This window comes from Acanthochromis polyacanthus, chromosome 14, assembly GCF_021347895.1.
Source record: "Acanthochromis polyacanthus isolate Apoly-LR-REF ecotype Palm Island chromosome 14, KAUST_Apoly_ChrSc, whole genome shotgun sequence".
NCBI lineage: Eukaryota > Metazoa > Chordata > Actinopteri > Pomacentridae > Acanthochromis > Acanthochromis polyacanthus.
This window is the reverse complement of record NC_067126.1, coordinates 4,753,307-4,771,419: the sequence shown is the minus strand read 5'-3', so window position 1 is coordinate 4,771,419 and position 18,113 is coordinate 4,753,307. Positions and strand designations below refer to the sequence as shown.

The window sequence follows — 18,113 nt, the reverse complement described above, 5'->3', positions numbered from 1 at the left end:
TATATATATTATTGTTGTGTCATAAATATATAATAAAATATATATGTATATATTTTATAATATTTAAAATAATAAAAGTTTCAACATATTATATATATATATATAATATGCTACATATTGTAAGATACTATTTAGTTTTAGTGCTCTGGATGCTAATCTGAGTATATCTAAAACTCCCGATGCTCCGCCCCCTTAAGGCCCCGCCCCCTCAGGTGTGCTACCTTGTCGTCCTGAGCTGAGGGGTCCTTGATGATCTCCATGGGGGGAGGAAGAGGAGTGTGAGCTTCCTCGTCCTGCTCCTCCTCGCCGCCGCTCTGCATCCCTGAAGACGTTTTGGACAGCAGGTTTCCATCTTTACTGAGGACTCTCTGAGGAAACAAAACGGTCAAGATGAGGCCTCAGAACACACGATGAGAGAAACTCTCACATAATTTATCCAAAAAAAACTACAAAAAACAAGATGGCAGCCACTCTTGGAGTCAGTTAGAGATCAATAATAAATCATAATTTTATTTTGTGTAGCTTAGGGAAACAACAACAAATTCCTGGTAAATATTCACACTGAAGAAGCTGCAATCAGAATTTAGACTCTTTATTTTGTAAATCACTCAAACCGAATAACAAAATAGTAGAAGATTATCTACGAATTGACAAATAATCATTTCTGGATGAATCGATCAGCTGTTCTTTGTCTTGTTTAGTCCAAAGATATTCAGTTTACCATCACAGAAACCAGAATGTATTCACTTAGAGTCTGCAGTAACAGAAATTTGACTGTTTATTTGAAAATACTCAAATTATTCATCAAAATAGTTGGAGACTAATTTGACAGGTAACAAAATTTGCTACTAGGTGGTGAACAAAGCACAGAAGGAAGATAAAGTATTCTGTCAGTAGGTGGTAAAGACCAAAAACGGAGCCAAAAAGCAAATATTACAGCTGCTTTACCCAAAATATGACTCAGAACAGATCGATTAATTGATACACTCATGATATTCTGACCCCATTCATAGTTTATTTTTCAAGCTAAATTTGGAGAAAATTGGCAAACATTTGCTGCTAGTTGGTGAACAAAGTGCAGAATTTGGCTCATAAAGACACATTTCTCTCTCAGTTGATGGTGGAGATCAAAAACGGATCGAACACAAGACAGATATTGCACTTTCATTGTTTGTACAACCAACAAATAATTGATTAATTGATTATTCGTTGCTGTTCAACCCTGCAAACAAGATTTACAGTTCACACATGTTGATATGTTGACAAAGGAATTTCCCACTTATTACAGCTGATAAAATGAGGCGATTAATTGATTAACCGATAGAAAAATACAAAAATAGTATTCTGATTCCAGTCATAGTTTATTTTTAAGGTACAATTGGAAAAAAATGGCAAATATTTGCTGCTAGTTGGTGAACAAAGTGCAGAACTTGTCTCATAAAGACACACTTATGTAGATGGTGGAGACCAAAAATGGAGCTAAAGGAAGCAAATAGGGCACTTGAGCATACAACTAAAAAATTATCAATTAATTGATTAATTCTGGCAGCTCTGCTTGTAAACACACAGAAAAACTCCAATGCTGCATGTTCCAGAAAATGTAAAGTTCTACAAACACACTTTTCTTCATTCAAATCGATTCCTTCCATTTCTGTTGACTTTGTTCTGCCAAAAACGTACAAGAAAACAGAAAAAAACGGAATTTTTCCATTGCACTACTGTGCTTTTCTTTTGTTTTTAGCTTTTTCTGTGACAGAGGACACAGAAACATGCTAAAGCACATGACGCAGCATTTAGATGCTATTTATAGCGTTGGTCATCAGTGAGTAACTCAGCATGAGTTTGTGGTTCAGATAAAGAAAAAGCTCTTTGACACAGAAAGAGGAACTTCATGTGCCTAAAGTCCATTATGTCAATGTAGATGAGATGAGATTAGACATTACTGAGGCGTGGTCAACTCTAAGCTCAGCAGATAAACAATCAAACTAAGGTTTATCAGACTTATTTAGTGGAAAAATTTAATTTGGGGCATTGGAACCAAAACATCACCAGAAATGCAGCGATGTGGAAAAATGTGTGGTTAATAAATAAATTAAAAGTCTTGTGAGACAATGTGGAAGCAATAAAAGCTCCAAGTCTGAGTTTTTATTGATTAATGAACCCTCTGAACTCGTTTTATGATTTAAAAAAAAATCATTAAAATCACATCATATATCCAAGCTAAAGGCGGTAAAAACAGAAGGTCAGATTTTCATCTTTCTTGAGAGACTTCTCTTGATTTCATGTTTTATAGAGCTCTAAATGACAATAAACTCCTCCAAAATAACCTCAAATTGGACAAAAATGACTCAAGAAGTCATAAAAAATTTGAAAAATTTCAAAAAATGATTACAACTAATATAAACAACTATAAATTTAGCTAGAAAAGTACTGAAATTGACAAAAATGTCTAAAATTATAACCAATATTGTCCAAATTAGCTAGAACTTTACTTAAATGTCGCTTAAAATTGTTTTTAAACCAAAAAAATCCACAAATTTTTTTAGTCCTTGGCTTCTCAAAAGTCAAAAAGTCTCCAAAGATTTCTCTCAGTATTATAATACTGTTCTTTTTAAGTGAATGCATCATCTCCAACTACTGATGATTTAAAGGTCTATTTTACATACAATACTACTTCCTGTCCAAATACTGATAGTTGTAAAGGTTTATTTCACTCCAGTAGTACTTTCCAATGTCAACATTCCAGCCAAATACTACTTCCTGTCCAAGTATTGATAGTTTCAGCATCGTTTATCATTAAACTGCCTCCGCCTCTCTCCATCCTTGCCGCTTACCTCATCGATGATGTCATCCTGCAGGGCGAGGTCAGGTTGGCCGAGGTCGATGCTCTTCCTGCTCTCCTCTCTACCTGATCCAGGTCCTGCAAATCAACCAGCCAATCACAGTTCAGTTTGTCGCTCAGACTGTCCAACTATTTAGAGATTTAAAGGTTTATTTCAAACAAAATACTACTTCCTGTCAAACCGTCGGTGGTTTTAAAGGTTTATTTTTTACCAAAATAATGCCTGCTATCATTTTGAAGATGAGTCTTGGTTAATTGTGTGTGCTGGAATGAAGCCATTAAGCACCACATTAGTCTTTGTCATGGTGCCCATTGCTAGCTAAACCAACATGAACTGCCTGTTGTGTCGCCTCTGTGGTCGTTTTGTGGCTCTTTTTAGTCATTTATCGTGTCTTTTTGGTCAATTTGTATCTTTTTTGGTCATTTTATGTCTCTGTGGTTGTTTTGTGTGTCGATTTGGTCATTTTGTGTCTCTCTGTGGTAATTTTGTGTGTCTTTGTGGTTATTTTAGGTCTGTGTGTGTGTTTTGTGTCTATTCTTGATAGTTTTGTCTCATTTTGTGGTCATTTGGTGTCTGTGGTCATTTTGTGTGTCTTTGTGGTAATTTTGTGTCTCCTTATGGTCATTTTCTGTCTTTTTTGGTCATTTTGTGTCCCTTTGTGGCTGTTTTCTGTGTCTTTGTGGTAGTTTTCTGTCTCTTCTTGGTCATTTTGTGTCTTTTTGTGGTCATTTCGTGTCTATGCGGTAATTTTGTGTGTCTTTGTGGCTATTTTAGGTCTGTGTGTGTGTTTTGTGTCTATTTTTGATAGTTTTGTCTCATTTTGTGGTCATTTTGTGTCTCTTTGTGGTCATTTCATGTCTCCTTAAGGTCATTTTGTCTCTTTGTGGTCATTTCGTGTCTCCTTAAGGTCATTTTGTGTCTCCTTAAGGTCATTTTGTCTCTTTGTGGTCATTTCGTGTCTCCTTAAGGTCATTTTGTGTCTCCTTAAGGTCATTTCGTGTCTCCTTAAGGTCATTTTGTCTCTTTGTGGTCATTTCGTGTCTCCTTAAGGTCATTTTGTCTCTTTGTGGTCATTTCGTGTCTCCTTAAGGTCATTTTGTGTCTCCTTAAGGTCATTTTGTCTCTTTGTGGTCATTTTGTGTCTCCTTAAGGTCATTCTGTCTCTCTTTGTGGCTGTTTTCTGTGTCTTTGTGGTAGTTTTCTGTCTCTTCTTGGTCATTTTGTGTCTTTTTGCAGTCATATTGTGCATCTTTGTCAAATGGAGGAAAACATGCTGTGAGTCTTAGTGATGCTGGCGGCTTTCTCCTCTTGCAGTTGTTTTCCTGTCTCAGTCAGTTCATCGTGTGAACTTTAAACAGACAAAACTAAAGCTGGACACCTGCTGACCTTTAATATGCAAAAATAAAAACACCTCAGCAGTATTTTTTCCAGCTGTCAGCCTCGTATTAACTCACCTCTACACACCTGAGTTCAGGTGCAAACAACTCAAACACAGAGAATGCAGTTAAAGCACTGAGATGCTTCTTCTTCTTCTGCTGCGTTTCTACACCAGCTACTCTAAAGAGGAATTCATGGTATGCTTTGAATCCAACTAGAGCAGCCCAGGCTCAGTCAGGTCTCATTATTTGATTTACAGAACATTAGGTTGTCAGTAATCCCCCTGAACAAAGACCTGAGCTTCACTTCTGCTCATTTCACCCAAATATGATGTTTCTGCTGCAGATTCACCACTAAAGACTCTAAGACTCTGATTTCCACAACGGCCAACCAGCTGAACCTGGTGGTCACTGAAATATGACTTTCTGTCTAACTAATTGTAGTTTTTAAGGTTTACTCCACCCGATATACTACTTTCAGTCCAATTAATTATGGTTTTGGAGTCCCCCCCCCCCAAACAGTCTTACAAGTCAAGGTTTTAAAGGCTTATTCCAATCCAAATACTACTTTCTACCTACCTAAAGCAAACAAAATACTACTTTCTGTTCCAAGCATTTATAGTTTTGAAGGTTTAATCATCTTAAAGCTACTTTCTATGAAACTACTTACAATTTTAAAGGTTATTTTGACCCAAAAAACAACCCCCTGTCCAAGTAAGAAAGATTTTCCAAAAATAGCACTTTTCAACTCAACAAATAATGGTTTTAATGGTGTATTTATGCCAAAATACTACTTCATGGACAGAGTACTGGAGGTTTTAAAAGCTTGTTTTTGCTCAAATACTATTTTCTGTCCAAAAATTTTAAAGTTTTAAAAGTTTATTTCAAAGGCAATGGAAATTTCAAAATGTCAAAAACACCCCCAAATCACTACTTTCTGTCACTACTGTTTACTTCACCTAAAATATAAGTTTCTGTCCAAGTAACTCTGCTTTTAGAGTTTTTCCCACTCAAATGCTAGGATTTTAAAGACTTTTTTCTAACCAAATAGTACTTTTAATGTCCCTAAATCACATCCAATACTACTTTCTGTCCAAGTATCTTCTAGTTTTAAAAGTTTAAAGTACCCAAAAACTCAGTTCGATTGAAACTACTTAGGATTTTAAAGATTTATTTTACTCAAAAATACCGCTTTATGTCCAAGAACTTTTTGTTAGATTTTATTTCCCCCCCAAAGAACACCGTCTATCTCACAGTGGGTTATGGTTCTAATGGTTTATTTATCCCCAAAAATACTACTTTATGTCCGAATACTCAAGCTTTTAAAAGTTTCTTAAGCTAAAATACTACTATTTTGTGAAAAAAATTGTGTAGTTTTAAACATTAGTTCACTGCAAAGCTACTTTTTAAATGACTAAACTCCACCCAGATACTACTTTGAGGTTTAAATGTTTATGTCACCTCAAATGTTACCTTTCTGTCCAAGTAATTTGTAGTTTTAGAGTTTTTCCACCCTAAGAGTGTAAGAAGTTAAGGTTTTAAAAGGTTATTCCATCAAAGTACTACTTGTTTTCAAACTATTTACTTCTATAAAGGTGTATTCAACATCACTAGTAGTTCCATCCAAATGCTACTTCCTGTCCAGGTACTTCGTTTTAAAGCCAAACAGCACCGTCTTGCTCACAGTTTATGGTTTTAACACTTTATTATACCCAAAGAACACTTTCTGTCCAAGTATTTATAGTTGTAAAGGTCTATTCCACTAAACAAAACTGCGTTCTGTACCAGTACTTCTAGGTTAAGGTTTAATTCCAGCCAAAGTACTACTTCCTGTCCAAACTACTCATGCTTTTAAAGCTTTATGTCACCCATATAGTCATGTCTAACTGTTTTATTCCAGCCAAAATAGTACTTTCTGTTCAAGTGTTTATGGTTTTAAAGGTTTATTTCACCCAGCACATGACTTCTTAGTTCAAATATTCATAGTTGTACACGTTATCCATCCCCATACAAACTAAATCTGTCCGAGTTTTTATAGCTTTAAATCATCTTAACACAAACACTACTTTCTGTCAAACTTCTTGTGGTTTTAAAGGTTTATTCTACCACAAACAGTACTTTCTAACTAACCAAAGTATCACCCAAACAAAATTTCCTACCAAATATTTATTGGTTTTTTTAAGGCGTATTTCACTAAAATTCCTACTTTCTGTGCAAATACTTATGCTTTTAAAAGGATTATTCTTCTCAAAACACTACTTCCTGTCAAATGTTATGGCGTAAAGGTTTATTCCAACCAAAATACTATTTCTGTTCAAATATTTATGGTTTTAAAAGTTTATTCCAATCAAAACACTACTTTTTGTCAAACTTTTTGTAAACTTAAACAAAATACTACTTCCTGTCCAAATATGGGTGATTTCAATGGTTTATCCAACTCAGTGCTTCTCTTTGTCCAAGTATTTATAGTTTTAAAAAGCATCATTCCAACCAAAATATTACTTTCTATCCAACTACTCATGATTGTTAAGGTTTATTCTACTGCAATAGTTCTTCCCAAATACCCAAATTGTGCCCAAATACGACTTTTTGTCCATGTATTTAAAGTTTTATTCCACCCAAATGGTCCCGTCTAAATAGCAAGTTATGGTTTTAAGGTTTTATTCAAAGCTAAAATGATGCTTTCTGTCCAAATATTTAGGATTTGACAGGTTTATTTCAACCAAACAGTACTGTTTAACCAACAAGTTATGGCTTTTTTCCAACCAAAATTCAACATTCTGTCCAAGTACTCGTTGCTTCAAAGCTTTACTCCACCTTAGACATGTGATGTGTTCATTATATTCAGACTTGACAGCTTCATGCGAGACAAAAACAGCACAGAGAGTCCAGGTGAGTCCGTCATTCTTACCCGTCTTCTTCTGCTTGCTGTTGGGGAGTTTCTTGATGGAGCTGCCGTGGCTGAGGCGGCGGACCGGACTGGTCAGCCACTTCCTCAGAGTGTTTCCTGAGCGTTTAGGACCTGGAGAGCTGGACTGCAGCGAGCTGAGCGACGGCTGAGGCTGCAGGTTCGCCACCGACTCCGTCTTCCCATCCGAGCTGCCGACCGGGTAGTTTTCTGGAAGAAACCAGGAGAGTCCCATCAGTCTGGATCCAACAGTTCCCATGAAGATCCAAACAACAACTTTGATCAGGAGTCAACTTTAGTGGTTCTTTTGGGTTTGTCTCAGTCTGAAAATCAAACCTTACAGCCTCAGTAGAAAACGTGTGGATTCAAATCAGTGTTTAAACTGTAAAAATACAACACCTCAGTTTCTCCACAACCAAACACAAAGTTCTGTCCCTTTTAGAAGTTATAGTTTTACAGGTTTATTCCATCAACAGTGCTGATTTCTGTCTAACTCCTCATGGGTTTAAAGCTTCATTTAGCCCCAATAGTACTTTCTAACCAAGTAAGTTCCACCAAAATGCTATTTTCTGTTGAAATATGTATACTTTAAAAGGTTTATTCCAATAAAATAGCACCTCATGTCCAAGTACTTACAACATTAAACATTGTTTCCATCAAAATACTACTTTCTATCCAAGTCTTTATGGGTTTAGATGTCTTTTCTTTATCCAAACAGTTTAAAAGTAAAGATTTTAAAGGTTTTTCCATCCAAATATCACTGTCTAAATGTCCAAATATTTACAGTTTAAGGGTTATTCCACCAAAACGTTACTTTCTATCAACTACTCATGGCTTTAAAAGTTCTAATTTACCACAGTAGTACTTTCTGTCTGACTAAATTCCACCCAGTTACTACTATCGATCCAAATATTTACAGTTTTCAAGGTATATTCCAACAAAATACCACTTTGTCAAACATTCTGTGGTATGACGGATTTATTTCATCCAATGACTACTTCCTGTCCAAATATTTATAATTTAAAGGTTTTATTTACTCCAATAGCATGTTTTTAACGAACTAAATTCAACCTAAATGCTATTATCCATCGAAATATTTACAGTTTCAGGGTATATTACAACAAAATACCACTTTCTGTCAAATGTCCTGTGGTTTTAAAGGTTTATTCCTGTCCAAATATTTATGATTTAAAGGTTTAATTGACCCCTATAGCACCTTTCCAGTCAACAGAATTCCACCCAATCTGTACCATTTATCCAATTTGCAGTTTTCAAGGGTTGTTCCACTAAAATACTAATTCCCGTCCCAGTATTTGAGGATTCAGAGGTTTATTCCATCCAGGACACATGTGTTTTGTTTCTTATGTTCAGACACAACAACACAGAGTCCAGATGAGTCTTTCTATGAAACAGATCAAATCTGCTCAACAGCTGCTCTCACAGCTCCATTTTTTCTCCAAACATCCCATCAGGAAGCTGCTGACGCTCAAGAAGATGTAAATCATAAGAAACAAATGAAAAGCACCTTCAGGATCGGGGGGATTTGGAGAAACAGATTTATTTGAACACAAACGGTGACTTTGTGAATGAACAGCAGCAGTCATGGGTCGATCAGCTGCTGTTTGCCTCAAAGATGAAACCAGTGATTCAGGGTCAGCAGGAGGATTTATACTCACTTCTGATCTGCTTTTTATCTCAGTGTTTGTATTCAGAGAGGAAACAAATGTGACTTTGTGTTATTTCCATCACAGTAAAGTCATAGATTAAAAACTGCAGCAGCAACAAGGTGTGAACACTCCACAGGGGCTGAGTTTGAGCTCTCCATGTCATACAAACAGAGATTTAATGATGATATTTGTTATAGTCCACTGGCTTTACATCAGTCTAGCTGCTCCATCAACATCCTTCCAGGATTAATCTGTTATTTTTGAACAAACAACTCTGAACTGGTCCAATCTGCAGCAGACTGTTGGACCTGACTGACTGAACTGAACATTTATACAGAATTAGCTCCAAACTAACTGATGTCAAAGAAGCTGAGTGGAAACTTTGCAAGCAAAATGAATAATGAGAGACACAAAATGACCTCAAACAGCCAAGAACTGGCACAAAAACAACCATAAAGGGATGCAAAATGACCACAAAGACACAAAAAATGGACAATCTGAGACACAAATGTGACAAAGAACAACCACAAAATGGAAAGATTTCAGCAAAAAGACGCAAATTTGACAATGAGACACAAAAACAGCCAAGATGTGACAAGAAATGACTGAACGGAGACATAAACCACCATAAGATGCAAAATGAGTCAAATTCAACACATAAAGTCCTAAAAGGCATCTAAAATGACCAAAATAAAAAAACAACCTTAACAGCCAAAAAAAAAAAAAACACAAAATGAGACACAAAATGTCCAAAAACAGCCAAAAATCGACTGAACTGAGACAAAAACCACCATGATAAGATGCAAAATGATTAAAATCAAACACAAAATGATAAAAATCAAACAAAAACAACCGATAAAGAGACAAAAAAAAAAAAAAATCCAAGATGTGACCAGAAATGACCAAACTGGCACAAACACAACCACAAAGAGATGGAAAACAACCACAAAGACACGAGAAAATGATGCAAAAAGATCACAAAGACACACTAAGTTAACAAAATGAGGCAAAAAAAAAGTGGTCAGAAAGACAAAACAGTGACGACCAAATCGGTCCCAAACTAAAAACACAGAAAATCTGCATTTATTTCCAGTAAGCGTCGTGGTTTTCATTGTTTACATTCCTTTTCCCTCCTCCAGCTCTGATTCCTGCAGGACTTCAGGTTTCTTAGTTTCAGTTTGTGCGGTCGGTCGGACCTTAAAGTGACTCTTGGAGTTTGTGCTGAACAAACAGTGGAAACGTTTCAACACTCGACTGAACTGAAGTGTCTGAAGCACGTCAGCAGCAGCTCACCTGAACCGTACAGCAGCCAGAACCAGGCTTCTGTGGGTTTAGATCAGGGTTCTGGTGTGTTTCTGGTGTGTTTCTGGTGAGTCTGTGACCTTGTCTGCCGAGTTTTATCTGCTGCCGTCGGTCTGATAACGGCTTCAAACTAAAACACGGATTAACCAACAACAAGCTGCAGTCTGGGAAAGATCTGAGTAGAAAAACGTAAAAATAAAGAGTAAAAATGGGCAAAAGCTGAGAATTAGCAGGACAGAGATATGCAAAATAAAACTAAATCAACAGCCATATTTTTATTTAATAACTTGAATATTTGAAGCTTCTTTGGATCTCAGCTGATGTTGATAAAATGAATAAAATGAAACAATTTTATTCTTTCTACAGTTAAGTTTTTGTTATAATTTTAAAAACAGAATTTACTATTATTTTACAGATCTTTCTCTTTTGTTCAGCTACAGATAATAGCTAGTAAAACCTTTGAAAAAATATTAATTTGCGTATTAACTGTAAAACTAAATAGCGTCCACATCAAAAATCTGCATTTTTAAATACTAAATTATTTATTTTACAGATATTTGAGATTATATAAAAGAAAAATGATTGATATTAACCACGAAAATAATTTTAAAAGAATGTTTAAAACTGTGTATTAACATGTAGACTGTAAAAAAAATTAATTAAAAATGGGAAAAATTGTAAATAGTGTCCACATAAAAACTGCATTTTTCATATTCAATATTAATTCATTCTTTAAAAATATTTGACAGTAAATTTACACTACTATGTTATTCAAATCAGCAAAAATGTAAATAAAATAAATAATATATTTTTAATTTTACACTGCTATTTTCAGATATTTGCTGATTTTTTAAAAATACATAAATTCACAAAAAATATTGATTTGCTTAAAAAAGGGAAAAATTATAAACAATGTCCGTGTCAGTCATCTGTGTTTTTATAAGTATTAATTCTGAATTTTTTAACATTTGAGAATAAACTCACACCAGTTTTACTGGAATTAAATCAGCAAAAAATATCATTATTTTAAAAATATTTGTTGCTTTTTGACAGTAGAAATCATGTTTATTGAGAATTGATAATTTATTATTATTAATAATTATTTTATGATTAGTTCAGTTTTTCAATGGTTTGTTAAATTGAGAGAACAACTCATAAATTCTAAGTTAAAAAATGTACAAAGGGGCAAAAAATGAAAATAATGTCCACATTAAAAATCTGGATTTTAACAAACACTAATTTGGTCTTTTTTCTGTTAAAATCACACAAATTTACTGGATCTAAATTTGTTAAAGATATCATTATTTTACATTTATTTTTATAGTTTTTTACAGTCCTCCACTGTGTTTTTGTGCATTTTTCTGGAACTCTTGCAGATTTTCACAATTTTTTTAGGGATATATTTTTTTACAGTGTCAACAAAAAGGTTGAGTTTAAAGTCGTAGAAAAAAGAAAATTACGAAGGTCTGATTCTCCGAGTGGCTCAGAAACTAAATGGGCTTTCAGGTGTTTGTTGGAGCTTCAGTCTCATCAATAAAAGCTTTCATCCAACAGGAGCTTCAATTCCAGGAGGAAGACGAGGAGCTTCTTCTTCTTCAGCTCTGACTACAGAAACCTCCAACAGTCCAGCGTCTGTTTCTCACAACAAAAACCTCTTTGTCCTCTTTCACCTGACTGAGACCGAAACCAGAAACCCACCAAAAAAAAAAGTCACATTTCTGCTCCAGAAACAAACTCTGGAGACTTTCCTTCATCATACATCCCACAATAAACTCATTATTGTTACATCTGTGTTGCTAGACTGGATTTAGATTCACTAATGCTGTTTTTATTGTTAGATATCAACACAGTTTACATGTTATTTTACTTTTTTTCCTTAAATGTCACATGTCTGAGCTGTTGGACGCCTCCAGTTCCCCCATAAAGTATAAATCTATTTATTATAAAAGTTTATTTCGCATGCACTATAAAAACCTGGAAACAGCAGCAACTACAGAGAAAAAAATCAGCTAAAAAAATCATTGTTTTGCAGGTATTTGTTGTTATTTTCATGACTTTTACATTTTTTAATATTACGATACTTCATCTAATTTTTTCAACAGATTTTTTTATTTATTTTTTTCATTTTTGCAGCGTCCGTTAAAAATAAAAATCTCAATGACTTTGAAAGTTTAATGTTTTTTCACAAACAAAAACTAAAAGCTGCTCTGTAAATATTTTGTGACTCGTTCTTTAGGAAGAAACGCATAAAAAAAAAATACCAAAAATCTGGCAGAAAAAATGTGAAAAAAGCTGTAATAGTATTTAAAAATGAAAAATTACAAGAAATATCGGCAAAATAATCCCATTTTTGGACCAATTCAAATACAGGAAAAACTGTAATTTTACATTTTTAACCAAATTTTTAGTTTAATAATTAATAATTAATTAACCAGGATAAATCTGCAAAATGAAAGACAAAACTATTTTAAAATATTTTTTGCTCTGAAAATAGTTTTTATTTCACATATTGGCAAATATCTGTAAAATAATCATATTTTTGTTGTTTTAAACTAAATAAAAATTGTGTCATTTTACAGTCAAATGCTTTAAAATATCTGAATCCACATATTAAATGAGAACAATATTTACAATTTAAGCTTTAAAAATAATTAATTGATAAAAACATAGAAAATATGTAAAATATGCTTAAATTTTTAAAAATCTATTTTGACATTTTTAAAATACTTTTCTCTCAAATAGTGACATATCAATAAAATAATATAGTTTTGCTAATTTATAAACAGCAAGAATGGTGTCATTTTTCTGTTGAACGTTGTAAAAGAATTATTTATTAAACACACAGATTTTTGATGTGGACATTATCTACAGTTTTGCCATGTTTTTTATTGTTATTTTTAATTGTAAATATTAAAAAATAGACTATTTTCTGTGTATTTTACTGGATATGATCTGCAAAATAACCGCTATATATTTATACAATATTTATCATTTTTAATATTTACTGTCCATAATTTTTCTTTCAAATACCAGCAAATATCTGTAAAATGACAGAATTTTACGAGTTTAAATACAGTAAAACTTTAATTTTACTACTGAATGTTGCAAATGAACAAATTTGCAAAAAACCAGATTTTTTTTCAGTGAACATTATTTACATTAATATTAAATGCAGTGTTTTGTATTTTAACTGGTCAAAATATAATTGTTTTACAAATATTTCCAATTTTTGGAAGTAATTAAAGATAATATCCAGTTAAATCACACAAAACAGTAAAAAGTGTTAATTTACATGTTGACTGTAAAAAAAAAAAATCTGTATTTTAACAAAACTGGAAAAATCTGTAAAATCACAAGAAGTTGTTAAAAAATTAAACTTAAACGGTAAAAAATGCTCTTTTTTCTACAGTGTATGTCAGGGTCGTCCTTATAAAGACCAAAAAATTAGTAAAAATATCAAATAACCCAGAATAAAGTAGTACAGTTGGTTACAGCTGGTTTCTAAAACATTATGTGAAACTAAAACTTCCAGACTGATTCCTCCTCTGAACCGGTTTCTGTTGAACTTTAACACAGATCAGTTTCAACTCATTTACAGGAAACATGGACTCAGAATTACGACCGCACTAAAACGCATCACAGAGACTCTTCCAAGAAGTGATTTTCCCATCATGCATTTCTGCCGGTGACACAAGGAGACGCTAATCTGGGAGGACAACATTCCTCAGATACCTTCAGCTGAACATTCAGAGACAATCAGAGTCCAGAAATCATTAAAGAATTAAAATCACCTGGAACTCTTTAGATTCATGGATTTAAAGTCCTAAGATTACCTGGAACACTTTAGATTCATGGATTTAAAGTATTAAAATCACCTGGAACTCTTTAGATTCATGGATTTAAAGTCCTAAGATTACCTGGAACACTTTAGATTCATGGATTTAAAGTCCTAAGATTACCTGGAACTCTTTAGATTCATGGATTTAAAGTCCTAAGATTACCTGGAACTCTTTAGATTCATGGATTTAAAGTCCTAAGATTACCTGGAACTCTTTAGATTCATGGATTTAAAGTCCTAAGATTACCTGGAACACTTTAGATTCATGGATTTAAAGTATTAAAATCACCTGGAACTCTTTAGATTCATGGATTTAAAGTATTAAAATCACCTGGAACTCTTTAGATTCATGGATTTAAAGTCCTAAGATTACCTGGAACACTTTAGATTCATGGATTTAAAGTCCTAAGATTACCTGGAACTCTTTAGATTCATGGATTTAAAGTCCTAAGATTACCTGGAACTCTTTAGATTCATGGATTTAAAGTATTAAAATTACCTGGAACTCTTTAGATTCATGGATTTAAAGTATTAAAATTACCTGGAACTCTTTAGATTCATGGATTTAAAGTATTAAAATTACCTGGAACTCTTTAGATTCATGGATTTAAAGCATTAAAATCACCTGGAACTCTTTAGATTCATGGATTTAAAGTATTAAAATCACCTGGAACTCTTTAGATTCATGGATTTAAAGCATTAAAATCACCTGGAACTCTTTAGATTCATGGATTTAAAGTATTAAAATCACCTGGAACTCTTTAGATTCATGGATTTAAAGTATTAAAATCACCTGGAATTCTTTAGATTCATGGATTTAAAGTATTAAAATTACCTGGAACTCTTTAGATTCATGGATTTAAAGTATTAAAATCACCTGGAACTCTTTAGATTCATGGATTTAAAGTATTAAAATCACCTGGAACTCTTTAGATTCATGGATTTAAAGCATTAAAATCACCTGGAACTCTTTAGATTCATGGATTTAAAGTATTAAAATCACCTGGAACTCTTTAGATTCATGGATTTAAAGTATTAAAATTACCTGGAACTCTTTAGATTCATGGATTTAAAGTATTAAAATTACCTGGAACTCTTTAGATTCATGGATTTAAAGTATTAAAATTACCTGGAACTCTTTAGATTCATGGATTTAAAGCATTAAAATCACCTGGAACTCTTTAGATTCATGGATTTAAAGTATTAAAATTACCTGGAACTCTTTAGATTTATGGATTTAAAGTATTAAAATTACCTGGAACTCTTTAGATTCATGGATTTAAAGTATTAAAATTACCTGGAACTCTTTAGATTCATGGATTTAAAGTATTAAAATCACCTGGAACTCTTTAGATTTATGGATTTAAAGTATTAAAATCACCTGGAACTCTTTAGATTCATGGATTTAAAGTATTAAAATCACCTGGAATTCTTTAGATTCATGGATTTAAAGTATTAAAATTACCTGGAACTCTTTAGATTCATGGATTTAAAGTATTAAAATCACCTGGAACTCTTTAGATTCATGGATTTAAAGTATTAAAATCACCTGGAACTCTTTAGATTCATGGATTTAAAGTATTAAAATCACCTGGAACTCTTTAGATTCATGGATTTAAAGTATTAAAATTACCTGGAACTCTTTAGATTCATGGATTTAAAGTATTAAAATCACCTGGAACTCTTTAGATTCATGGATTTAAAGCATTAAAATCACCTGGAACTCTTTAGATTCATGGATTTAAAGCATTAAAATCACCTGGAACTCTTTAGATTCATGGATTTAAAGTATTAAAATTACCTGGAACTCTTTAGATTCATGGATTTAAAGTATTAAAATCACCTGGAACTCTTTAGATTCATGGATTTAAAGTATTAAAATCACCTGGAACTCTTTAGATTTATGGATTTAAAGTATTAAAATCACCTGGAACTCTTTAGATTCATGGATTTAAAGTATTAAAATTACCTGGAACTCTTTAGATTCATGGATTTAAAGTATTAAAATTACCTGGAACTCTTTAGATTCATGGATTTAAAGCATTAAAATCACCTGGAACTCTTTAGATTCATGGATTTAAAGCATTAAAATCACCTGGAACTCTTTAGATTCATGGATTTAAAGCATTAAAATCACCTGGAATTCTTTAGATTCATGGATTTAAAGTATTAAAATTACCTGGAACTCTTTAGATTCATGGATTTAAAGCATTAAAATCACCTGGAACTCTTTAGATTAATGGATTTAAAGCATTAAAATCACCTGGAACTCTTTAGATTCACATCTGGAAACTGCATTACCTACTGGTGACTGAGGCATTTAGGGAACATGTCTTCGGGGCTTGACAAGGGGAGCGACAGTTGAGGGGGGAATGCGAAAGTCAATCAACAGGAGATAAATTCAACACACGGTGCACGATACTTGGCAACGGTAGACGACGGCGACACACGGCGCGCTGTGCTAAAGCACAGATAGCTCGTCTCCCTCACTTCTGATTGGCTGTGAAATTGGAGGGATTTTTTTAAGGTTTTCAAAGAGTTTCATGACAGAAAAGCATAAAGATGATGAGCCAGAAGATATTGCTTGATTTAGCCAAAATTTTACTCTTGACATTGGCTTATAAAAGAAAGAAGCGACCCTGGGTCCATGCCATATTGCAAACTAGGAAAGAGCATGGAGAATACCACCATTTGATGCCAGATCTCAAAAAGATCCAGAAAAATCGCCTGAGCTCAGAACTTTTTTCCAAAGCAGACCATTAATGTATAGGAGCAGACTGCACTGTGTAACATGCTGTAAGCTCATTGGTCAGTGAGTGAAACCCTCGCTGATTGGTTGAAGCTCCAGGCGACAGCGACAAAAGTTGAACATTTTTCAACTTTCTTGTATCGCGTCACAACCCAGCGGGTGCACGTCTACGTGAACGCGCGCAAAATTTCACATGCACGAATGTCGCCGTCGCGTTGTTGGGAGGGGGGAAAGCGATGTTCGTCTCGTCGCACAGCAGCCATAGAAAATGAATGGAGCGCAACTGTTGTCGCTTCCTGTGTGTCGAGCCCCTGAATCACAGCATCTACTGTAACTGTGAGGCATTTAGGGAATATGTGGAAATTATAATATCCAATGTATATGTGAGGTGTTTAGGGAACATCGTAAACTTCAGCATCTACTGTTGACTGTGGGGCATTTAGGGAACACCAGTAAATTACAATGTCTATCAATATATCTGAGGGATTTGGGAACTTTTCTTTTAACTGCATCATCTACTGAGAACTGTGAGGCATTCAAGGAACATCTGGAAACTGCAGGTTCTACTGATGACTATGAGGCTTTTAGGGAACATCTGTAAATTGCACCATCAACCAAAGTTCATGAGACGTTTGGGGAACAATGGCAAATGGCAGCAACAGAACTAAAAACAGCTAAAAAATATTATTTTGCAGATATTTGCAGTTATTGTCACATTTTTGAAAAAGAATATTACAATATCTAATTCTAATCTGTTGCTTCTTTTGTTCACAGTTTTTTGTTTGTTTCTTATGAATCTCTGAGTTCAGAAGCAGGATTTTTAGGAAGTCGAATGTTTTCCACCAACAGAAACTAAAAGCGGCTGTGAGGAACTCTGTCTGCAGCTCTTCAGTTGTTGCCGTTTGCTGATGCAGGTCTTTTTGTTCTGACTGAGGATGGAAATGATTGAGTCTGGATTCTGCTGAAGGGTGGAGCTGCTGCTGATCATGAAGCTTCTCTGCATTTAATCACAAACAAACCCACATTTCATCCACAAACCTCCAGGCTAAACGTTCATGAGTCAAAGAATTATGCAGTGGAAAAAAACCTGACCACAATCAGACATACATTAAAAATATTAGCAGCAACTATCCTGAAACAACCACAGTTTAAATCTAGCATTAAACCGCTCTTGTCTATGGTGTGTAGATTAACCTGTTTATGACATTTTCTTAAACATTTGCTGAAAAATGACCAAAAATCAGTCCAACATCACACAAAATATGTCTAAAAATGAGACAAATTTAATAAGAAATGACTGAAAATGAATCCAAAATGACTAAAACTCATCCAGAATTATTAAAAATGTTCAAAATAACTCAAACATGCGTCCCAAATGACAGAAAATGTGTCTAAAATAATTAAAAATTAGTCTAAATACTCAAACATCA

The 18,113-nt window shown here is 33.8% G+C and overlaps 1 protein-coding gene across 4 annotated transcripts in view; it reads right to left on the bottom strand.

Annotated features, from left to right (window-relative positions):
* kalrna (kalirin RhoGEF kinase a) overlaps window positions 1-18,113 on the bottom strand; it is a 150,294-nt gene that overhangs the window by 17,062 nt on the left and 115,119 nt on the right. For all 4 annotated transcript variants that reach the window (XM_051959461.1, XM_051959462.1, XM_051959460.1 and 1 more), the window contains 3 exons: window positions 7,131-7,337; window positions 2,835-2,920; window positions 222-368 (listed from right to left, as the gene is read on the bottom strand). In XM_051959461.1, the coding sequence (XP_051815421.1) occupies window positions 222-368; window positions 2,835-2,920; window positions 7,131-7,337 (440 nt within the window). The remainder of the gene's footprint in view (window positions 1-221; window positions 369-2,834; window positions 2,921-7,130; window positions 7,338-18,113) is intronic.